Source organism: Malus domestica, chromosome 14 (assembly GCF_042453785.1).
Source record: "Malus domestica chromosome 14, GDT2T_hap1".
In the NCBI taxonomy this organism is placed as follows: domain Eukaryota; kingdom Viridiplantae; phylum Streptophyta; class Magnoliopsida; order Rosales; family Rosaceae; genus Malus; species Malus domestica.
In genome coordinates, this window is record NC_091674.1 from 26,055,736 (window position 1) to 26,075,831 (window position 20,096).

Genomic DNA, 20,096 nt, shown 5'->3' on the forward strand with positions numbered 1-20,096 from the left:
ATGTGGCTCGCCTAGCATTGCGCCCCAACGCCACAATCCGCAGCCCCGGCCGCACAAGCTGCCCTTGGCTCTAGCTAAGCCAAACAGCCCAAGCAATGGCCCCTACCACGACGCTTCCTCGGCCCATGCCAAGCCGACTCCTGGTCCTTGCCAGCCAACATACCGCACCACCCCGACGGCTGCCCCGCATTAGCACTATCCAAGAAGAAGACAAGAAAAAATTAAAATTTTCTTACATCGGTGCGGTACGGTGAAGACGAAGAAATCAACGAAAGACGGTCCTTTGCACGGGCAAGATGTAGAAGATTGCTAGAGGAGGGGGAAAAATATCCTCTAAGCTCTCTCTCTCTTGTAGGGTAGAATAAATCGTTCTCCAAAGTTGATTTAATAACCCACTTAAGGTGGACTTAGATAGGCTTTGAGAGAAATTTATTTCCCTTTCCTAAAATGACCTAATTTCCTATTAAAGAGTGAATCAACATCAAAATAGGAAGCAGTCATACGTTTCCTAAAGTAAGATGATCTATACACCTGCTGTCCTTTCCTACGAGCAGCCCAACAGGTGTGGGGGCATTTGTGGAGCCAAAAATAATCACAAGGCGACACGTGGATTTTTGGACAAAAGAGGACAAAAATACCCTTGAGGTACAACGGGATTCCTACGCGCGAGCAGCGAGCAATCATCCTTCAACCAAATCAAAAGTGCCCAAAATAGGTAACAAATTCAAAGTTATTTCATCCATCCTCATCCTATATTTTCCACAAGGTAATTATTTCATAACCTTCAAAACATCTCATATAAATTACATAACCTTCAAAATATTTATTCCAAAAATGTGTTGATTAACCAATTAATGGATTAATTGCCTAATTAATCCATTAAATCACACATTAAACCATAAGTGACACCCTATCCCTATAAATAGGCTGCCATTTTCACCAAAAGATCATTCCAACACACTTGCAAAATTCCCAATACTCTCCAAACACTTTTCTCTCTAAATTCTAACTTTGGCATCGGAGGTTCTTCGGCCAAAGCCCCCCCCATTCATCATGGGCGCATGAGGCTTTTGGCCTTAACCAAAGGTGTTAGTTGTTTTGTAGGTGCAATTTTGTCCAAGATCAAGGAGGAAGAAATTTGCATCCACAATAATCATATAATTAACCATATAGTATCATTGTCACATATAAAGATTTAGGGCAACTCTTACAAAAACATTGTAGCTTGCAATAGTAAAATTCCAACTACCAAGAGAATTTGTTATATATAGGTCAATCATTTTACAAAATATCGAAATAAAAAGTTGTCTTAAATGTATTATGCTTTCGTATCATTTGAGGTTTTTTTTACATCGATATTTTTACACTAATGGGAGGGAGAGTTCGGCAAAGCCACACAATGGACAACCTAATTTGGTATCGAATTCGCCATCCACGAGATTCGAACTTAAAACCTCTCACTTTCAAGTGAAGATGAATACCACCAGATCGTACATCGTGCAACCAGTTTTCGTCAGGTACTGTTTATATTCAATTTTAAATAAAACAAATTTACAATGATTTCTCACCGCATAATGCATGATGAACGGATGTAATTTAAGGATTTCCAGAATCCTCACTCTGAAAAATTAGATTAAATGGAAAACTTGTGTCATGTCATGCTTACGTACTAAGAATCGATAACTTAAATAAGAAGAACGCTTTTTAAAATTTATAAACAAGAATAAGATTTTCACTAAGAAAAGTTGATTCCTATCAAAAGTATTTTTCAGTGTTATAAAATCATATAAAATTGGAATGCAAGGAGCAAAACTACGCAAGAAAATGACACGAACTGACCTGAAATTGGTTGACCAACCTTTGGGAAATGCCTTCAACATCCTAAGTCAAATGTTTGCCATGACCATCATGATGCAAGACAATATTGATGAACTAAGAAAACTCAATAAGGAAATGACACTATTTTGCAAGGAAGAGCCACAAAAAAACAGCCTAGCTCATACTATATATTGCAACAGCCAAAAAAAATTATTGAGATAAATTTGGAATCGTATTACGGACGAGTTAAGTCTGGTAATTTGTTACACCACTCGTTAATTCGACACGAAAAGATACGAAAATAATAGGTTTTTGGTCAACCCGTTAAGGAATCAATTCGTTATCGGGTCACCTATTAAAAATTCGATAAGATATTGTTTGCCTGATTTAAACATTAGGCATGACAATTTCTTGCATGACCCGTCAACTCGACACAAAATGACACGACCCGTTAACGAATTGTATCGTTATTGGATCACCTATTAAGAACCAGGTCTAGGTTGAGTACTGCTGATTTATGTGAGGTATATACTTATGATATGGTACCTCTTTGATTAAGTTAACATGTCATACTTAAAAGTTTGACCTCAATTAATTGTTGAAAAGCAAAATCTTTATGGATGTTCCGAATATATATCACGTACATTTGAGATTTCAGATTTCTAATGAGAGATTTCTCTGTAGTTTTAGAAGTTAGAGTATGATCCTTTTGTAATCTTTTAAATTTCTACCAACTAATTTTTAGCTGTATAAATTTCTACTTTGACTAGTCATCTTCGTTGGTTAAAATATTTTTCTAATCAACGAATGAGGAATAGTTCAACACAAAATATTTTTTAATTATGAAGAGAGAATTATTACTAGACTAACCGCTAGTTTATCACTTAAGATAAGTTAATTAACAATTATTGGTCAAATATTTTTTGTGTGTGTTGCCTAGTGATATATGATGAAGACATTGATAGAGACGAGTGCCCTAAATATATGCTGTTGGTAATGGTCGCAAATCATATATAATTGATTAAAGGTTTTTTAGTCAATTTTTTTTTAGATTGGAGTAATTCCTAAAATTGTCACAACTCGTCCCTAATTTTACGATTTTATTAATTTTAAAAAAGTTAATTGATGAAAATGCCAGTAGCGGCGAGATTGTTGACTTTCGTTGACCGTCATTTCGTTATGTGTACGAGCTACTATTTTATCATATTCTCAAAGTACTCGACGGTACGAGCGCTTAGGCACAAGCGGAATCAAATTCGGAGCTACGATGAAGATTCTATAGAACTACGAATCCGAAAATGCTTTTGTATAAAATTACTATTTTATATTTTATATATTTCTTTTAATTATTATATTATTATATTATTATTTTAATATTTTTCTGTTGGGATATTTTGATTATTTTAATATTTTCTAGCCCGTGGGGACTACACCCACATCAAACTCTCCACTCCTGTCTTGCCAAGTGTTCCTTCTCCCACACACTCATCTCTTTCTCTCGACACTTTCCCTTTCAGACTGACTCACCCTCTCTACTCTCACGTCCCCCATATCTCCTCCGTGTGCACCAACACAATTGCATGTCGTCGACACTCCGGCGAACCTCACCACCACCAACGACCACCACCACACCTCGCACTTCCCTTTTTCCTCCTGATCCTAAACTCTCGATGTTCTTTCCCCCTTTGTGCTCGCTGCACATGAACACCGAGGAGAACCCAGTGAGTTCATGGTGTCTCCGACGTTGGTAAGTTTTGAAAGCCACCCAAATCTTCGTGGATCGTGTTTTACTATACGTTCCTAGTGTTTTTGTACGGATGTTAGTGATCTTTGAATGCAGAACCACATATGGGAAGAACTTCCCCAGTTTTCGGCGATAAACCCGACGGCATTAAGCCATTTTTCGGCCACAACAGGACCTCGTGCTGGTATATTTCTCTTCCTCTCATCTTAAGCTTCAATTTCATATATCATATGCTAGTTTTAGTTGAGTTTTGAAACTAAACGGAGCCGGAGAAGTTTCCTGGCAAAAATTCCCAGTTTCTAGCTTTCTCCTTCGTTGGGTCCAACAACCCGCGAGTCCAAACAGGTTTACCCGACCTAGTACACGAAAAAAAAGGGCTTAAGCCCAAACATTTGGCCTGTTGTTCCAGCCCAGCCCATTTCAAAAATGGGCTCAGAATATTCTCTAAAATATTCTTAGAATATTCCTCGTGTTGACTTTTTCGAAATTTTATCGGAAACCCTCATAGGCTAATTTTGACGCCCCGAGTCCATTTTTCACATCCATTTAGTGAAATTCTGAAGTTTTAACATAGTTGACCGCTGGGGTGTTTAAGTTGACTTTTTAGGTTGACTGTTGACTTTTTCGTTAACTTTTTACAAAATTTGCCGGGGACCCTTCTTAGTGTATTTCGACACACTGATTCCAAATTCGTCATATATTTCTCCAAATTCAAATGTTTTAATTGAGTTTTACTAATAAGTCTCTATTATGCTTAGGTACGATTAGCATCAGCAATCCGTATCTACTCGTCTGAACGACTACGACTTACAAGTATCTGTGAGTGGGTCTTTTCTTATATATATATATATAACGAATTTTCTAGGTGATGGGTAATGAAATTAACATTTATACGAAATGTCGTAATGATGAGAATTAGGAAATCATTATAAATCCTACGGGATGACCTTAATTAGATTGACGGCTATGAATAATATTATGTTGACTCGAATTATTGTGGCATGACTATATTTACGTTATCTGCTCATCGTGTGCTACACTGGTGTTAGTACTCGCCTGGGCCAGGGCTAGCCTTCAATTGTATGTTCACATCGCACCATACACTCACTTTGGATCCATTGTAGGTGCAAGTCATGTCCTAGATTGCTATAGGCAATTGAGACTCGTATGTGATGCGCATAGCACCAGTCTTCACGTGATTGTAGTACTAGAGCGTAAATCATTATTACACCAAGTCTTGTTCATGTTAGAATACCTCTGCATGAACTCGTGTGTCAGCATGTGTCGTTGAGCACTCGATATGATATGTTTATTTCTACGAGATATTGTGATTACTAGAAGTTATATGCTTATTTACGAATTTTGTGACGTATTGAATTCTTGAGATATTGCATGCTACGGTAAATATTTTCATACTATACAAAGTATGTACTATTTTGGAAACTATACTTGTTTTACGACGAGGGGTTATTATGTTTTCGAAAAGGTTTTTACAAAACTTTATTTTTAGGCCCATTCACATTTATTTTTCGCCCCTCCATGTAGTGGCAATGTTTGCGTGTCGACGAGGATTCCTGACAAATCTTGGTTTAGAAGATTACCTTCGATGGTATAATTCTCATCCTACCTCTACTGTACTTTACTTATGCTCTGACATCATGTGTGAAATGGGTTCATTCCCGCTTACAAGCGCACTTTTATATTTAGGCATTTTTAGGTTTAGATTTATTCACATTTTTCATATCACTACACTTTATGGCTTCGTCACCTTTATGGTGTCGGCTAGCACAACTCGATTCGGAGTCCATGTGGACATTCCGAGTTGGGTTGTGTCAAAAATCGATAGAAGCGGTCTCTGAATTAGTACACCGTAAATCATTTTAATCTTTGCCTGAAAAATCTATCAATATCTTCGTCAAGTGGAGATGTTGGTTAGACAAAAAAGTGGTCACGTGGTCGTTCACTTGACAATTTAACGAGAATATTGACAAATTTTTTACGAAATGATCAAAATGATTTACGATGATAAACTCATGGACTACTTCTATCAATTTTCAATGTCAGAGACTAAAATGAGAAGTTATGTCAATGTCAAAAAATCATTTTAGCTAAAAAACCTGGACTAAATTAAGCAGTTGTCGTTTTAAGTAACGTACTGGGAGCACATGCATCCTTACTATTTAGTTAAGATCTGCTGGAGATGGCACTGTGGGTGTGGCACCACTTGCATCCACAAAGTTTATGCAAGCAAGCTTTCGTGGGTCTTTTCTCCCTTGAAATAAAGTGCAAATCTTTACCACTTTGGCCAACGAAAGATGCTGGTATCTGAAAAATTGATAAAGATACTGACATTTTATGTGATGAGTTCAATGTTTTTCAGATAAACTAAAGTATTGCCAAGTTACTACAATAACTCTTGAATTTAGTGTGGATGTATCATCTCTGTCAATCCCCGTTAGGAATTCATCAAGTGTCATTATGTGTTGCGCAGGTGAGAATATTTTTCATGTGTATCTTTACCTGTCCAAGACCCTTAAATGACTTGGAGTAAGAATTTTGTTGACTACAACTCGTCTTTGAAGAAGCAAAAGATGCATCTCACGAGCTTTAGTCAATCGAGTTCTTAAGAGTTCACGTGCATTGCAAATGATATATATTTTGACTAAATATTTAATTGATAAGTAATGGAGATGGTACATTCACACTAAAACACGAGTTTGGATAGTGTGATTGTCATATTGCCACGAGTTTGGATAGTATAGATATGTTTATGCAATTCTCTCTAAAGATTTGTGGGTCACAATAGAAGTATTTATTTAGTGTGATTATCATATTGCCACGTGATATTATCAATCCACTTACATTGTATCATGTGAATTTATTTATGAATATTATATCCAAAATTCATGACGCATCACCTTATTTTCATCTATACCAAAGGCTCATCAGTTTAAGAATGAGGCTCTGCTCTTAGAGAGGCCGTGCTGGGTGTTCTTGAGGGTGGTTGCCGCCCTCTCTGAATGGCGGCGGAGCCGATGATTTCCACACACCCGACCTTATGCTACTCGCACCCAAACAACTCTCTCTTCTTCCTCCACTTCATCATCAACATCCATACCAAATAGCGGTGTGACAAGACAACCTATTAAAAAACATGTTTAGGTTACACAACCACACCAATTTTTTTACCTTAAAGTCCTTGAATCCCAAAACATCCTTATTAAATACCTTAAAAAGAATATATAAGGCATTAAAACTTAAGAGTGGTGGTGGTGGTAGATGAAACAAATTATATTTGTTGGTTTTGGAAAAAAAAAAATAGAGATGGAAAGGGACGAGACACATACATTCCTATACTCTATCACCTATTGGCTTATTTCATAGGTCCACAAAATCAGCACCATCAATAATAGTTGAAAAAATAAATAAGAGAATCCCTTTTGTGCCTGTAAATTTTGGGACCATTATTATTTAGGCTACTTAGAGCTCATAAATTTTGGATTGAAATCCATTCTGATCGAGAGATTTAGACTACTCAATTCAACTTTACGGTTCTTATTAGCTCATCTCAATGACCTACTTCACAAAAACTCAAATTTGAACGGACCTAAATCTCTATGTCTCTCTCTTGAACAGTCCAAATCTCTAGGTCCAAAGGAGATCCAATGGAACTCATTCTAGTCATTGTAATCTAATCTAATAAGAAATCTCCTCCTCTTCCCAAGGGGAATGAAAGATTGAAAACAAAACCCTCCTTCCTAGTTCACATGAGCAGACTCACCCTCAAGGCCTTCAAGTCTCTGATCACTATCTTTCTTCCTCTCCCACCCACCCCAAGCAAATTGTGGTCCTATTTTTCTAGCCATGAAAACCTCTCCTTTTTCTAGCAATAAAGGACATGGTCCTTCTTCCCAATAGAGGAAAAATGACTTTATAATCAATAAGAATTTAAGGTGCGTGACAGAAAATGCTTTCCATGATGTTATGTTCATGGCTTTTGTTGTATCATTGAATTATATTAGTGGAAATTGAATTTCTTTTAAAGAATAAATATGATAAACCAATCGAGACTTTTAATTCTTAATCAGGAGAAAAATTTTACATGAAAAAGTCTCCTCTTTTACTCTTTCTTATCACATGACTCACGTAAGAGAGTAAATTACGAAAACGGATGCTTAAGAGTAGAAGTGTAATAGCACTCAGTACTACGATCTGATGATATTTCTCTTTACTTAGAAGTGAGAGATCTTAGGTTTGAATCTCGTGGATGACTAATTCGATACCAAATTAGGCTGCCCATTGTGTGACTCCGCCGAACTCCCCCTCCCCTTAATGTAAAAATATAACTGTACTAAAAAAAAAAAAAAAAAAAAAAAAAAAGAGTAGTGTAACAGCATTACGTAACGAGAGAGAGGTTACATGAACCTGTGACAAGTGAATTTTTCTATTCAATAAGAATAAATTATGACGCTGCAGCAACTAGCACGCCCCTAAAGTCTGCACAGCTTTGTGAATTAAAAAAACTCAGTTGTCCGTCCTCTCATTGCTTCAAAGTGTTCCTTTCCAGTTCAGGTCCATTTGCATCACCCCAAGCTACACAACAGATGCTCAAAAACACCAGGATACAGGCTCCATGCGTGTCCTTGAAAAACCAATTGGTTTTGGGTCCTTCCACCCGCAGTCATCCGGTCACTTGGTCAATTGATTTTGAGTTGGATGCTTACGTATTGATAGTAACATTCGTAATTCAACTCAATCAGCCGAAATCAATCCAAGTTTGAATGATTTCCTCATGAAAAATCCATTACAAAACAGCCAAGCAAACGTTTGGTGAAATTTACCTTCACAAATACAACACATAACAAATTTCAATGTCACCAACCATTTCATATTTACATGCTATTTAGTATTTACATTAAGAAAAAAGGAGAGAATAAAAGAAAAATGGAGGTAACATAGTAAAACAGCAGATTAAGAAGAATAAAGAATTGAGACAAAAGCATACAGTTGAATATCACACTCATAAATCATAAGGCAAAGTATTACCGGCAACCACGTATTACCGGCCAAATCCACCACTTTGAGGCTGTTCTCCATTGTTCATCAGCTTATCCAGCACAAGATTGACGTCCACCGACTGCCCATTCTCAGTCATTTTCCTCACCGTTGCTCTGACCATGTCCCTTCGGAATCCCATCGCTACAACCTTATCAATGACATTATCAATTGGTATTCTGTTTCCAGTCCCACTGGAACTCGATTCCTTATCCACACTAGCAGCCATGGGTATTGCGTGCGGCAATACCTTGGCAGTTGGCAGTTTCGAAAAGCTGCTTCCACCAGAACGGTCTAATGAGGCTGGCAAGACTTGCGAGTGTTTCATGTTTGGACTGCTGTTGTGCGACTGAGATCCACTGTGGGAACGAAAATCATCAAAATATGAATGTTGAACTGGCTGCATATGGCCAGGGGAAAACTCTGGGTACTGATTGCTTGCGGTTTGATCATGTGTATACTGAATGGAACCCGCATATTGCTGTTGTTGGGTTGGGAGAGCCATGCCAGGTGCATTAGAGGTGTTGTGGAAGCTTGGAGGATATCTTTGAGATGGCATGGAGGTTTCTCCGGGATTATGAACCAAAGAAAACTGGGCTTGTGGGTCAACAGCATTGAAAGGAGGCTGCTGTTGAGGCAGCTGCTGTAATTGTGAGGTTAGTGAAGGATGTGGTGCTGGAGGAGAAAGATGATACGGTGCAGTGCGCGGCGGTTGCGACTGCTGTACTTGAAAGCTGTAGTACATCTCAGGTGTGGGTTGTGGATTTTGCACAGGTGGTGAGTACTTAGAATCCGCATATTGAATAGAGGGGATTTGATTCTGAGGTGACTGGGTGGGGACCTGTGCCGGTGGAAAATTCTGATGGGGTAGAGTTTGGGGATCATCAGTAGGAAGCGAAGGAACTTGTTGGGTGGGAGCCTGAACTGAATGCGGTTGGTAGCTTTGCCGAGGCGCCGAGGACAGTACTCCTGGAGCTGAAACTGTTTGTACATTGTTCGTTTGGTTTTCGGATTGCTGGTAACCCTTTAACATTTGAAGCTTTGCAAGCTCCAACTGAGCCTCTGTTATCTCTTGTTTATCTCTCAAATCCTGCATACCACTGTCAACCTGCAGTTTATTTAAAAGCAACACAAACCATGTCAAGAAGCTGTTGGCAGATATTACGGAATCTCCTGCACACTACTTTCTTCGTTTTTTTGTTTATCACTTGCAACAAGAATTAAACCTAGTTCCTACCGCCTTCAACATGAATTTAATCATTAACATCTCACAGTTAAAAACAAAAAATTCGACGACTACTTGAACACTATTGTCAAAGTTGGTGCTCCAGTAAATACAATCATGGTCACTTAAGTACTTTGTGCCTCGTGTTACCGAAGTCGACTTATCACATGCACACATTTAAATCAGATAATTTCCATTATCTGGCTATGGATGGACCTGCTAAATTCGATCTTCGACGTAATAAATTTGCCATCAATATCAATTCTGTGCCCCCAGGATCCAATTTGTACCACCCAAGTTATCCATCCGCTAAACTTGACTCAAACAACAATGCAACCTAACCGACCGGATAAACGACCAAACGGATAATTTCACAATACCTCTCTTAGCATATTCTCTAGTTGCCTCAGTTTCCCATCAGCCTTCCCATGGTTGATTTCAGTAGAATCCTTCAAGTCGCCAACAGAATTCTCCAGCCGGCGTAATCGAGTCTCCAGCTGAGAAATTCGCGCACTGAGACCCTCCACCCCGTGCAACAGATTGCCAAAATGCTCGTCCATCTTTCGCTCTATCACCGAAATCAATGCCGAATCCTCGGAAGCCCTGTCAACATCCTTGCTTCCAGATTTTGCAAGGTTGAGGCGGTCCACAGAACTGCCACGCTGTGATTCATAACAGAAGCAAGCACTCACTTGAAACTCCACAACAATCACGAACACGAAGAAACATAAAACTTACAAAATTCAACCACATCTCACTTCAAATTGCAATTTTTATATGGAACAGAATTTAAAATTGCATCAATGTACAATTTCACATTGAACTGAATTTAACTTGATTAATTAATACAAAATTAAACTAATTAATTCTATCCAAAACCCACAAATAATTTAACTAAGAACAACTAATTCCAGTTAAAATTCAAAATTTCCAAGTTACCTACAGAAAGATTCAAGCTTTAGCTGAAACTTGAAATGCATATACCTCGAGAGCGGAAATGCGCGGCTCCTGCGAGACGACACGTCGTCCGGGGCGGAACTGAAAGCTGGAAACGAAGTCGTCGTCGTCCTTGTCGTCGTTATCGAATTGTTGAGGGTACGAAAGCTGATAGAAATCGTCGGAGTGGGATCGAGAGAGTTCCATGATCTGCTTGTCCATAAACTCCGTCGTCTTCATTGTGCTCGGATTTTTCTCTGCGATTTTCCGGTGCTTTCCGTCATGTTTTCTGAGCTTCCAAACAGCTGATTGTGTTGGGGTTAGCGGCGCGACGGAGCTGCCGACGGAAAATTTACCAGCGTTTGAAGCGGAGCCGCAGAGGCCGATTCCTCCACTGTTCTTGATGATTCCCTTTTCTTTTTGGGTTGGATTGGGGGTGGGTAAAAGCCCAAATAGTAAAGGGTTTTTTTTCTTTTTTGGGAAAAAGCCCAATAGTGAAGGTTGATGTCCCTTTTTTTTTTAATTTTCCGTAAAGAATTGTGAGCAAGTGGTGGATTGTCATAGCGGTTAGCAATTTTTTTGTCAACCTATTACATTTTGTTTCAAACACTTCTCTTTGTTTTAATGTTGATTAGTGTAGAATACGACATTTAAACACAAAAATAATTGGAAAAATATGTTCAAAATTCCACTAAAAGTTTAGTTAATTATGGCGGGCTTGAAATTCAGGTAATTAGAGCATTGATTGTTACAAGTGAGATGAAGTGCTTGCATTTGGAGAATAGAGTCTCAACATTAGAAATTTAACAACGCAAATTATAACTTATATTAAATTGTTCTAATTTTATGTGGAATGTTCTGGATTCAATGCTCTGAGTTGATGAGTCTGTTTGGTCATGAGTAGGGTAAAATTCCATGTAACCTCTTCGGACCCAAGAGAGGTGGATAATCGTGGCTTACCACCAGTTGTCCCCTTTTTTTAAGAAAACAAAAATTGTTCTAATCCTAAATGCAACTAAACTTTTTGTGATAACATACAACACATGCTTAACATCTTGGTGTTATCTTAGTTGTTCGTCTTATGCCTTTTATTAATTAATTTTTTTAATTTTCTTCCAATTTTTTTATACCGCGACTTGCAAATCTATTTTAATTTTTTTATAAACATACTTGACAATGTGTTTACTATTTTTTTGCCCATATGGTCGTTAGTTATTTTCTTTGTGTGCAAATGGATGAAGAAAAATATAGCACCAAGCAAAGAAAGAAACAACCACCCACACTTGTAAAATTTCATGGTTCTTTCATGAAAATTGAAAATGGAAAATTTATGAAGTGATATAGAAATGAATATTTTAGGAAGTCCTACATAAAATATCATTTTCTAATTTTCAAGGGCAAAACCATTTTTTTTTCGTACATTCTATCGAGCTAATCAATCGTTGAATATGAATATTAAACGTTAGTAGTTTAATTGCTTTTAAATAATTTCGAAATTGATGGATAATCATGGTTTGTTATCAATTGTTTCTTTTGACAAGAAAAAAAAAACCTACTTTTAAACAATAGTATAGCATGAGACATAAGAAAATCTCACTACTCCTCCTTTATTTAGATTAAGATATTAGAAAAAACTAAAAAAAAAATATTAAGATCTATCATTCTAAGTTATTTTTGTAACCCTTTCAATTTCAATAGACTCTGTAGGTTTATTTCATTCTTTATGGACATCTTGTACACTTGTGACACTGTTTTCAAAATAGAGGTGGGTGTGCCACGTCAATTACAGCTTTTCAAGAACTCATTGGTGAAGAAAGGTACGTTGCCTCGGTGTTTCCAATGAGACATTATATATAGTGATTTGAACATGCAGCTAAGGTTGGAGGAATTGGATGACTTTCGGATTCAATTTGTGGGAATTTTAGGGATCCCCACATCTTTAGCCATTCGTTATGTATCGTGCGGTCAGAAATCATTTGATTTTTTTTATTTAAAAGTAAATATAAATAGTTTTTTACAAAAACTAGTCGTAAGATGTACGATGAACGACTAGAATGTGAGGATACATAGGAATCCACAAAATGGATCCAGAGAGAATCCTCTTCCAATGTTGGAGGGCTAGTAAAATCGGATCTCATTTTGAAATTGATTTTCTTGAAGTTTGCTACTACACTACAACATTGGCTTATTGGCTTATTCTCTACTGGCTGGTGAATCTCTTAATTGGAACGTACATTGATATCAATTCTAAAGCTTCGAAAAGGAAAAATGAACATCTTCACGATCGAAGGAAGATATTAATGCTTTTTTGTCAATTTTAAAGCTTCGAAAAGGGAAAATGAACATCTTCACGACCGAAGAAAGACATTGATGTTTTTTTTGTCAACCAACTGAAAGAAAGACATTGATATTATTCTGTTGACCAAGAGGAGGGATTTGCCGCCGTAAGAAATATTGAAAATATTTTCAAGAGATACAAAACATCCTATTGTTAAAACATGTAGTTTAGCAATTATAATTATTATTTTTTTCGCTATGTTAATTGTTTTACAAACTATCAAATATAACATATTGAACATGTTATATTAGCGTAAATTTAAAACACATTACTCATATAAAATCCAGAGTTACATTACCAATCTAACATATCAGATTGTTTGGTGAAAAGAAAACACATTTGAATTACAGATTGAAATTGCAAATAGCAAAATCAATTTTTTCCTATTCGCTCAAAACAGGTACTCAACTAAAGTTGACCTTGAAGAACTAAGCCATGGCACCTGGACTTTGACCATCTTATCAACGTAATGAAACTTCACTCCCTCCCCATCGATCTTACAAGCAATTGGCTTTTCTGAAGCAAACATTCTCATTTCTCCACAACCCTTCACTCCAATTCTCACCAAACTAAGGGAATCTTCGTCTTCCTCAAATTCTACTGACTCAATTGCACCGCCAGTGTTAAGCATGTTGACCAATCCAATCGGAGAAAATTGGATCAGTTTCTTCGGCAAGACCCTCACCGGCGAAACGGTGAGGAGCTCAAAAGTAAAAGGGTCGAGTGAAATCTCTATCTTCTCTGATGGCTGCAAGAGCTTCAGCTTGTTTTGCTGGAACATGTACACAGCAAATGTGTTCACTCCTTTGATTGAAATTGGATTCTTCCCTTGATTCCATTCGACATCTTTGGGGCTAGCCAAACAGGTCACAGACTTTGAGCAGTCGGGGGCAATTTTGTTACGCCTGGATTTAGAGCACCATCCTCCGCCTTGACAATTAAAAGCACCTAAAACTCCAGTGTACTGTAAATACATGCAGGAAAACATTGAGTTGGCACATAACTAAGAAGGGTCAAGCATTTAGGCTAAGGAAATGAATTTCGCCACTCATTTTCTTCCCCTTTACATTCCTCTCAATCTCTAGCATTTGGATTGAATAAATCAAAGAATGATCAAGGAACATAAATTAATAACGTAGGTGTTCAGAGGGGTTTGTGAATTTCATTTCCCTAGGGTTATAATGCTAGTTAGCTTTCGAAACATTACTACATTTCGAAAGGAGAAAAGCCAGTGTCAGTGGTCACAATACTAACAACCTATAACAGATGTAAGTCACACAAGTACAAGACTTACAACCATAAACAATTGCGAGTTACGCAAGTACTCACTAGTCGTATGACCGACTCTAGCTTCTCTCAAGGAAATAAGTTTTAAAACATTTATTTTTTCTGTTCAAGCACCGATGTTTATTTCTGTTCTTTAAAAAAATAACACAAGTATATATGTTAAAATGAAAAAAAAAACAAAAAAAAAGTACTGCGGCGAAATGACTTCCCGTATTTTAAGAGGGTTTCTTACTTTGTTGAGGTTCCATATCTTGAGCATTGTTTTCCCATCATGCACAGGGTCTTCAAAGAGGCAATCCCTAGAAGGAAGGGCATAGTGTTGGCATCGCAGTACGGACCCATCTGGCAACACCAGGTTCTTAAGAAGCTTGAAGTTGTGCTTTCCAACAGAGTCACTAATGTAGATTGGTCCTCCAGATATGGCTCTTGATGCAGCATGGAACTCAGCGCACGGGTGTGTCGATTGAAACATGTCCCAATCTGGCTGTATGATGTTGCCTATCCAAAGGCTATTGTAGGCACAGTTCACCACGTGACACCCTTGCAACCAATATGTCCCACCTGCTTGCTCCATCGTCTCAGAACAGAAATCATCTCCTATACAAATAAATAATGTCGTGTAGACGTTAAGAAATTAATTAGACCTGCAAAAAACTGATGAGAAAATGCAGATTCTTCGCAAAAATTATTTTCAATTTATTCTCTTAACTTGTACCACTCCATTAATTTTCACTCTCAACTTTTATTTCAGCTAATTACAATCTTGAAATTTTACAAATAGTCAATTATCTCTCTATTTTTTTATTCAATCAAGATTACATCCAAAATTCCATCTAAATTAGACACGTGTTTTGCCGCATGATCACCATTCTTCCTCCATTGAGGTTGAACACGATCACCATTCTTCCTCCATTGAGGTTAAATAAGACTTTCACCTCACTAAAACCCCTCACGTGAACCCAATTCTTCTTTGTACAGGTTTGATATTGGCCATAGTATAGCAACGAATAGTTAAGAGCGGCAAAATGATGTTTTCACCCTCTTGAGTGGCTCACAATTTGTCCACGTGACAACATTTAGACGGAAGTGTAAACTCTAACAACGGGAAAAGATAATTGGTTATTTATAAAAATTCAAAAGAATAATGGACTAAAATAGAAGTTCACAATGAAAATTGACAACTTACAAGTTCGGGATATAAATCAGCACAAACCTCAAATAAAATTCAGAGTGCAGAATACCTGCTTGGAATATAAAGAATCTACGTACCAACAAGTCCAAGGGCTATGGCCTCCGTTCCGAGGTACATAAAGTCATTGCTGTGCTGCATGCTAGCAATCACTCCATTGCCATTGAAATGCTTCCTCACAGAAGCAGTCAGTGCCTTGTAATATGCTTTAGCCAGCTCAACCTGACCGCCAAAATCCTCGGATAACATCTCAAGCAACTGCACCATGGTATGAAATGCTTCAACTAGAAATTAAATCTCACGATATAACTTCCCAATCTGATATACAAATTCATCTTTGCAATCTGACATTTCCAATGATGATGTTTTTTTGGGCACTACAAATGGTGCACTAGTGACCCGTTAGTAATAATGGACTGTTGACCACTTATACACCTTTATTTGTGACTATTGATCCCCAATAGTCACCTTTGCTAATAGTAACTAGTACCATTAGTCACCATTTAGTCAATGTAGAGTTAGTGACACCTAGGGTATATAGTGACTCTTTTTGTTAGTGACAAAAAGAGTACCTAACGAAAACTGACAATGAAGCGGTTAGAAATCAGTTTTCGTTAGGTACTATTTATATTTAATTTTAAATTTTAAGTTTTGAAATGATTTCTAACCGCACAATGTACAATGAACGATCGCGATCATAGGATCCCAGAGAAAGGATCATTTTCCGTCACCAACTATCATAAACTTGGTGACAAGACAATAAATTTGAGAAAGTACCAACAGTCATAAATAAACGTGAGAAAATACCGATATACTCTCTAATGGTTAGGTAACTGTGAAAAAGGCCATGTTTTCTACTAATGTTGTCTCTAAGTTCATCTTGATTTGCGGAGGATAGAAATTCAACATCATATAGTAATGACGATGTAAACTAGGTTAATTGGTGTCGATAAACTCATAAAATGTCGCATGACAATATCAAACACTATTAAGTAAGGCATGTGACTCGTGTCCAAGTAATTAAGTTATAGAGGCAATAAATTATTGTAATGGTTCCCCCCATGCGTGTTAAAAAATATAGTCACTGATGCCCTAGTGGATAGGATGTTGGTTTCCGCCTATGATTGCTTGATTCGAAACTCCATCTTTCTTAAATTATTGTAGTAATTAAGTTATAGAGGAAATAAATTATTGTAATAGTTTCCGTCCATGCGTGTTCAAAAGTATAATCCCTTGTGTCCTAGTGGATAGGACGTTGGTTTCCATCCATGAGTGCCTGATTTGAAACTCCATCTTTCTTATATTATTGTAATAGTTTACACTCACCCTCCCTTTAGTAATAATAAAGTTTAAAAAAAGAGTTGCAAGAGGCAAATAACAATACCGTAATTAATAAAATAGTATGTAAACAACAAAAGAGAGCTTACGTTTATGACATCAACCTTGACACCATCAATCCCCACCGACTGAAGATGAGAGTGAATCCCCTCATATAACTTGTGGGCCACCTCCGGCAGAACCAACCCAACTCCATTCCTCACAATCTTCTCCACCGCCGGGTCCTCCATTGTCCTCCGCAATCCCGGAGACAACTTAGGACTAACCATCCTGCACTCTTCGGGCATCCCTGGACTATTAATCCCAGGCCTAATCCCACCCCAATACCCACAAAGCGCATGCCACACATACACATGCTCCACACTCCCAAATTCCTCCTTCAAATCCTTTACAAAGCCACCCAAGCCCTTGCCAGACGCCCCCTCATAGTCCTTAAATTTATAATTCTCTTTAAAACTAATCAGCCTGCATGGCATTTGTTCCCCAGCTGATATCCTGGCCATGCCTTCTTGGCCCTCCACTGAGTCCTCGTCAAGACTGATTGATTGCCACCCGTCATCAATGAGGACCAGTCCTGGAGGGCACCCACCCTCCACCAGGCCCTTCACACCTTCCCACACCCCTCTGGGGTGCACCATAAGATAGAATGCATCCCACGTACACCACCCAAACTTGTCCACTATTTTTGGTACAGTTTTTTCCTCTAGGAGCTTGAACTTCCCCAAGTGGGCCCTCACCACCTTCATTGCCTCCTTGACCAAGCTATACGGGTCATCACCGCCAACTTGCATGTACAAGCAGCTCCTGAAGCTCGATGCGCTGACACGTGTCGAGCCGCTTTCCATGCAAATGTCCACGTAGTCATCGTTTGCATGACTCGGTTGGAGAGAGGCTCTGAAGGGTCCTTCCAGAAGTGGAAGAATCACAACGTAAGGGAGCCCGGAGTCGTTTTTGTCCAAGAGCATCATCTGGGTCTCGTGCTCCAAGTCGTTTCCGGTGGTTCCGGTACATCGGGTGGCCCACCAGACCTTGAACCGGAATATGCTCATGAACTTGATCTCAGTGAGTTTTCCGATGTGGACCACGTGGCGGCTCCTGGGCTCGTCGGCGTCGAAGCCAAGGAAGCAGCCGGAGGGGGTCTTGTTAAAAGGTGACAGGGTAGCTGTGATGTTGAGAGGGACTTCAGTGAGGATTGGGTGGCCATTAGCGAGAAGGTTGGATCCTTTGAGAGTAATTGGGAGTGGTGACGTGTCATTCACAAGGGCTACGTTAATCTTAGTTATGCTTGAAGCCATGGAAAGCTAGCTAGCTTGTTTTTTCTCTGAAATCGATAAGGTCGGATTGACCAAAACAAAAAGGTTGGAGATGAAGATTGAGAGTGATTGCGGTAGGTTGGCGATAGAAGTAGTAGGGGGAGGATTATAAAGAGAGATGTTTTGTAAAGAGATTATGATAGCTTGGTTATAACACTCGTAACTATAAGGGGAGGAATGACATAGGCACATTGGGTGAATATAATATCTTATAAAATATACATGGAATTCCTCTTCTAATATCCACAGATTTTTTTTTTTTTTTTTTGCGATATATATAAAACGCCACACGTAGTAACAGTGGACGAATATGTGCATTCTCTCAAGAGGAATACAATTATTCTCTTATACAATTTATGTATGTGATGCTAACACTGATACTTTTGTGATATACACTTAATAAGAAATAGTTAAATTGGAATAACACTGATACTTTTGTGATATACACTTAATAAGAAATGGTTAAATTAAAGACAGTATCAATGATATTGGTGGTGGTCACTAAAATTTTAAGCTTCTTTAGATAGAGCCCTTACTCATGATTTTTATATAAAAAGCCACCTATCTATAAACATTCAACATACGCTTACATTCACGCCTTTGTGGATGAACTCATTCTTCTAGTTGTAGATAACGTATATTCAACATATAGTTTTCATAGTTGGAATCGTTCAATCTCTTAATCTTTATTTGAAGATACTAGGGCGTTAAGGTGACTCCTTAACTTCGTCGAAGAAAGTGAGAGAAAGAGCATAGCCTAGGAATGAACCATATTGAGCCGGCGATGTCAGAGAAAGAGGGAAGGTGAACCAGACCATAGGGATCTCCTGACACCTTGGATCCGCTTACTCGCATTGCAAGACTCTAAGTCGTGTGACTCATGTCCCACATCCCTTGCATCTAGCTCAAGGCTCTGATATTAAAATGATTGTATTTCTGCTCAGTGAGACGATACAGACATGAAAGGTTTAAGCTAAGCTTCAAGGCAATTTCTCTATAAGGCCCTGGTGCTTCAATCTCTTTCATCCTTACAAAAAGTCATTTTAATTGGTGATCGTTTAGCTATCCAAATGTATTAAATATACAAAAGATGTGGGTCAATATATTTGGATGACTAACTATCACCAATGTGAATAATTTTATGTATAGATGATCTTCATGAAGATTAAGAGATTAAGCAGTTTTAATTATGAAGTTTCTACATAAGATACCTTATTCGTGAGTGGAAGAATAAGCTCATCTCCCTTAAAAAATGGTATCGACCAACCGAGAACCCTCCAACTTATGCCACATAATATGCAAGTATTTGCAACTCATGCTACAACCCTTCTATCATTTTCTCACCCAGAACCCTTCAATTTCAATCCTAATAACCACATAATACGGGCATTAAATTCTGATTACTCCTTACATTTTTCCTTTTTAAGCTACCTATAATTATATAGTTCGAATTATCCAATACTCGAGCGCTATAAAATTTTGGAAGGAGTTTGCTCCAAATTAACTACCACATGTAATCCAACACATGATGGAACAAATTAAGTAGACAAAGTGGTACGTAGTGTCTATTGTCTGCTAGCTCGATGAAGACACGTGTGTGACAAAGATGTTGCTCTCAAAATTTCAACGACTTTATCCATGCATGGTAAACACGAGCTAATGCCACACAGACACATCAGCCTACACATGGCATTCCAATAGCTTCTCCACACACTCCCACGTCCAAAAGCCCACCGCCCACAGCGTTGCTTAACACCTCAGCACATTGTCATGATTTGGCTATTTTTATAACCGATAATACCAGAGAGATCAAATTTAGAAGATAAATTTACAAACTAAATGATAGGTTATCA

General features: G+C 38.1%; 2 protein-coding genes and 1 long non-coding RNA gene across 4 annotated transcripts; 1 reads left to right on the plus strand and 2 right to left on the minus strand.

Moving 5' to 3' along the window:
* The first annotated feature begins 3,345 nt into the window (after positions 1-3,345).
* On the plus strand, positions 3,346-6,481 carry LOC103415228 (uncharacterized). 2 transcript variants are annotated; one of them, XR_011575410.1, is made up of 4 exons: positions 3,346-3,565; positions 3,659-3,746; positions 4,321-4,381; positions 5,108-6,481. It is a non-coding gene; the product is annotated as an uncharacterized lncRNA (long non-coding RNA). The 2 variants fall into 2 exon arrangements; XR_526169.4 differs by lacking the exon at positions 5,108-6,481 and having other exon boundaries at positions 4,321-4,553.
* Positions 6,482-7,942: 1,461 nt separating this feature from the next.
* LOC103455194 (transcriptional regulator DEF1-like) lies at positions 7,943-11,194 on the minus strand. Its single transcript, XM_029092388.2, has 4 exons — positions 10,827-11,194; positions 10,223-10,504; positions 8,609-9,725; positions 7,943-8,403 (listed from the first exon to the last, which is right to left on the minus strand). Exons 1-3 carry the CDS (start codon positions 11,016-11,018, stop codon positions 8,622-8,624), a joined length of 1,578 nt encoding a protein of 525 aa, XP_028948221.1. The 5' UTR covers positions 11,019-11,194; the 3' UTR covers positions 7,943-8,403; positions 8,609-8,621.
* Positions 11,195-13,358: 2,164 nt separating this feature from the next.
* On the minus strand, positions 13,359-18,282 carry LOC103455302 (galactinol--sucrose galactosyltransferase-like). The gene is made up of 4 exons (XM_008394889.4): positions 17,020-18,282; positions 15,673-15,850; positions 14,636-15,000; positions 13,359-14,080 (listed from the first exon to the last, which is right to left on the minus strand). The coding sequence occupies exons 1-4, from the start codon at positions 18,223-18,225 to the stop codon at positions 13,508-13,510; spliced, it is 2,322 nt and encodes a 773-aa protein (XP_008393111.2). The 5' UTR covers positions 18,226-18,282; the 3' UTR covers positions 13,359-13,507.
* Positions 18,283-20,096: the final 1,814 nt, after the last annotated feature.

What these genes read in the sequence shown, in the direction of transcription:
- LOC103455194 (XM_029092388.2), bottom strand. Translation starts at nt 11,018, where the DNA reads ATGAAGACGACGGAGTTTATGGACAAGCAGATCATGGAACTCTCTCGA. An exon ending in CGCGCATTTCCGCTCTCGAG is followed by an intron (nt 10,505 to 10,826) that starts GTATATGCATTT and finishes TATGAATCACAG; the next exon opens with CGTGGCAGTTCTGTGGACCG. An exon ending in TAGAGAATATGCTAAGAGAG is followed by an intron (nt 9,726 to 10,222) that starts GTATTGTGAAAT and finishes AATAAACTGCAG; the next exon opens with GTTGACAGTGGTATGCAGGA.
- LOC103455302 (XM_008394889.4), bottom strand. Translation starts at nt 18,225, where the DNA reads ATGGCTTCAAGCATAACTAAGATTAACGTAGCCCTTGTGAATGACACG. An exon ending in TCAAGGTTGATGTCATAAAC is followed by an intron (nt 15,851 to 17,019) that starts GTAAGCTCTCTT and finishes ACCATGGTGCAG; the next exon opens with TTGCTTGAGATGTTATCCGA. An exon ending in AGATATGGAACCTCAACAAA is followed by an intron (nt 14,081 to 14,635) that starts GTAAGAAACCCT and finishes ATGTATTTACAG; the next exon opens with TACACTGGAGTTTTAGGTGC.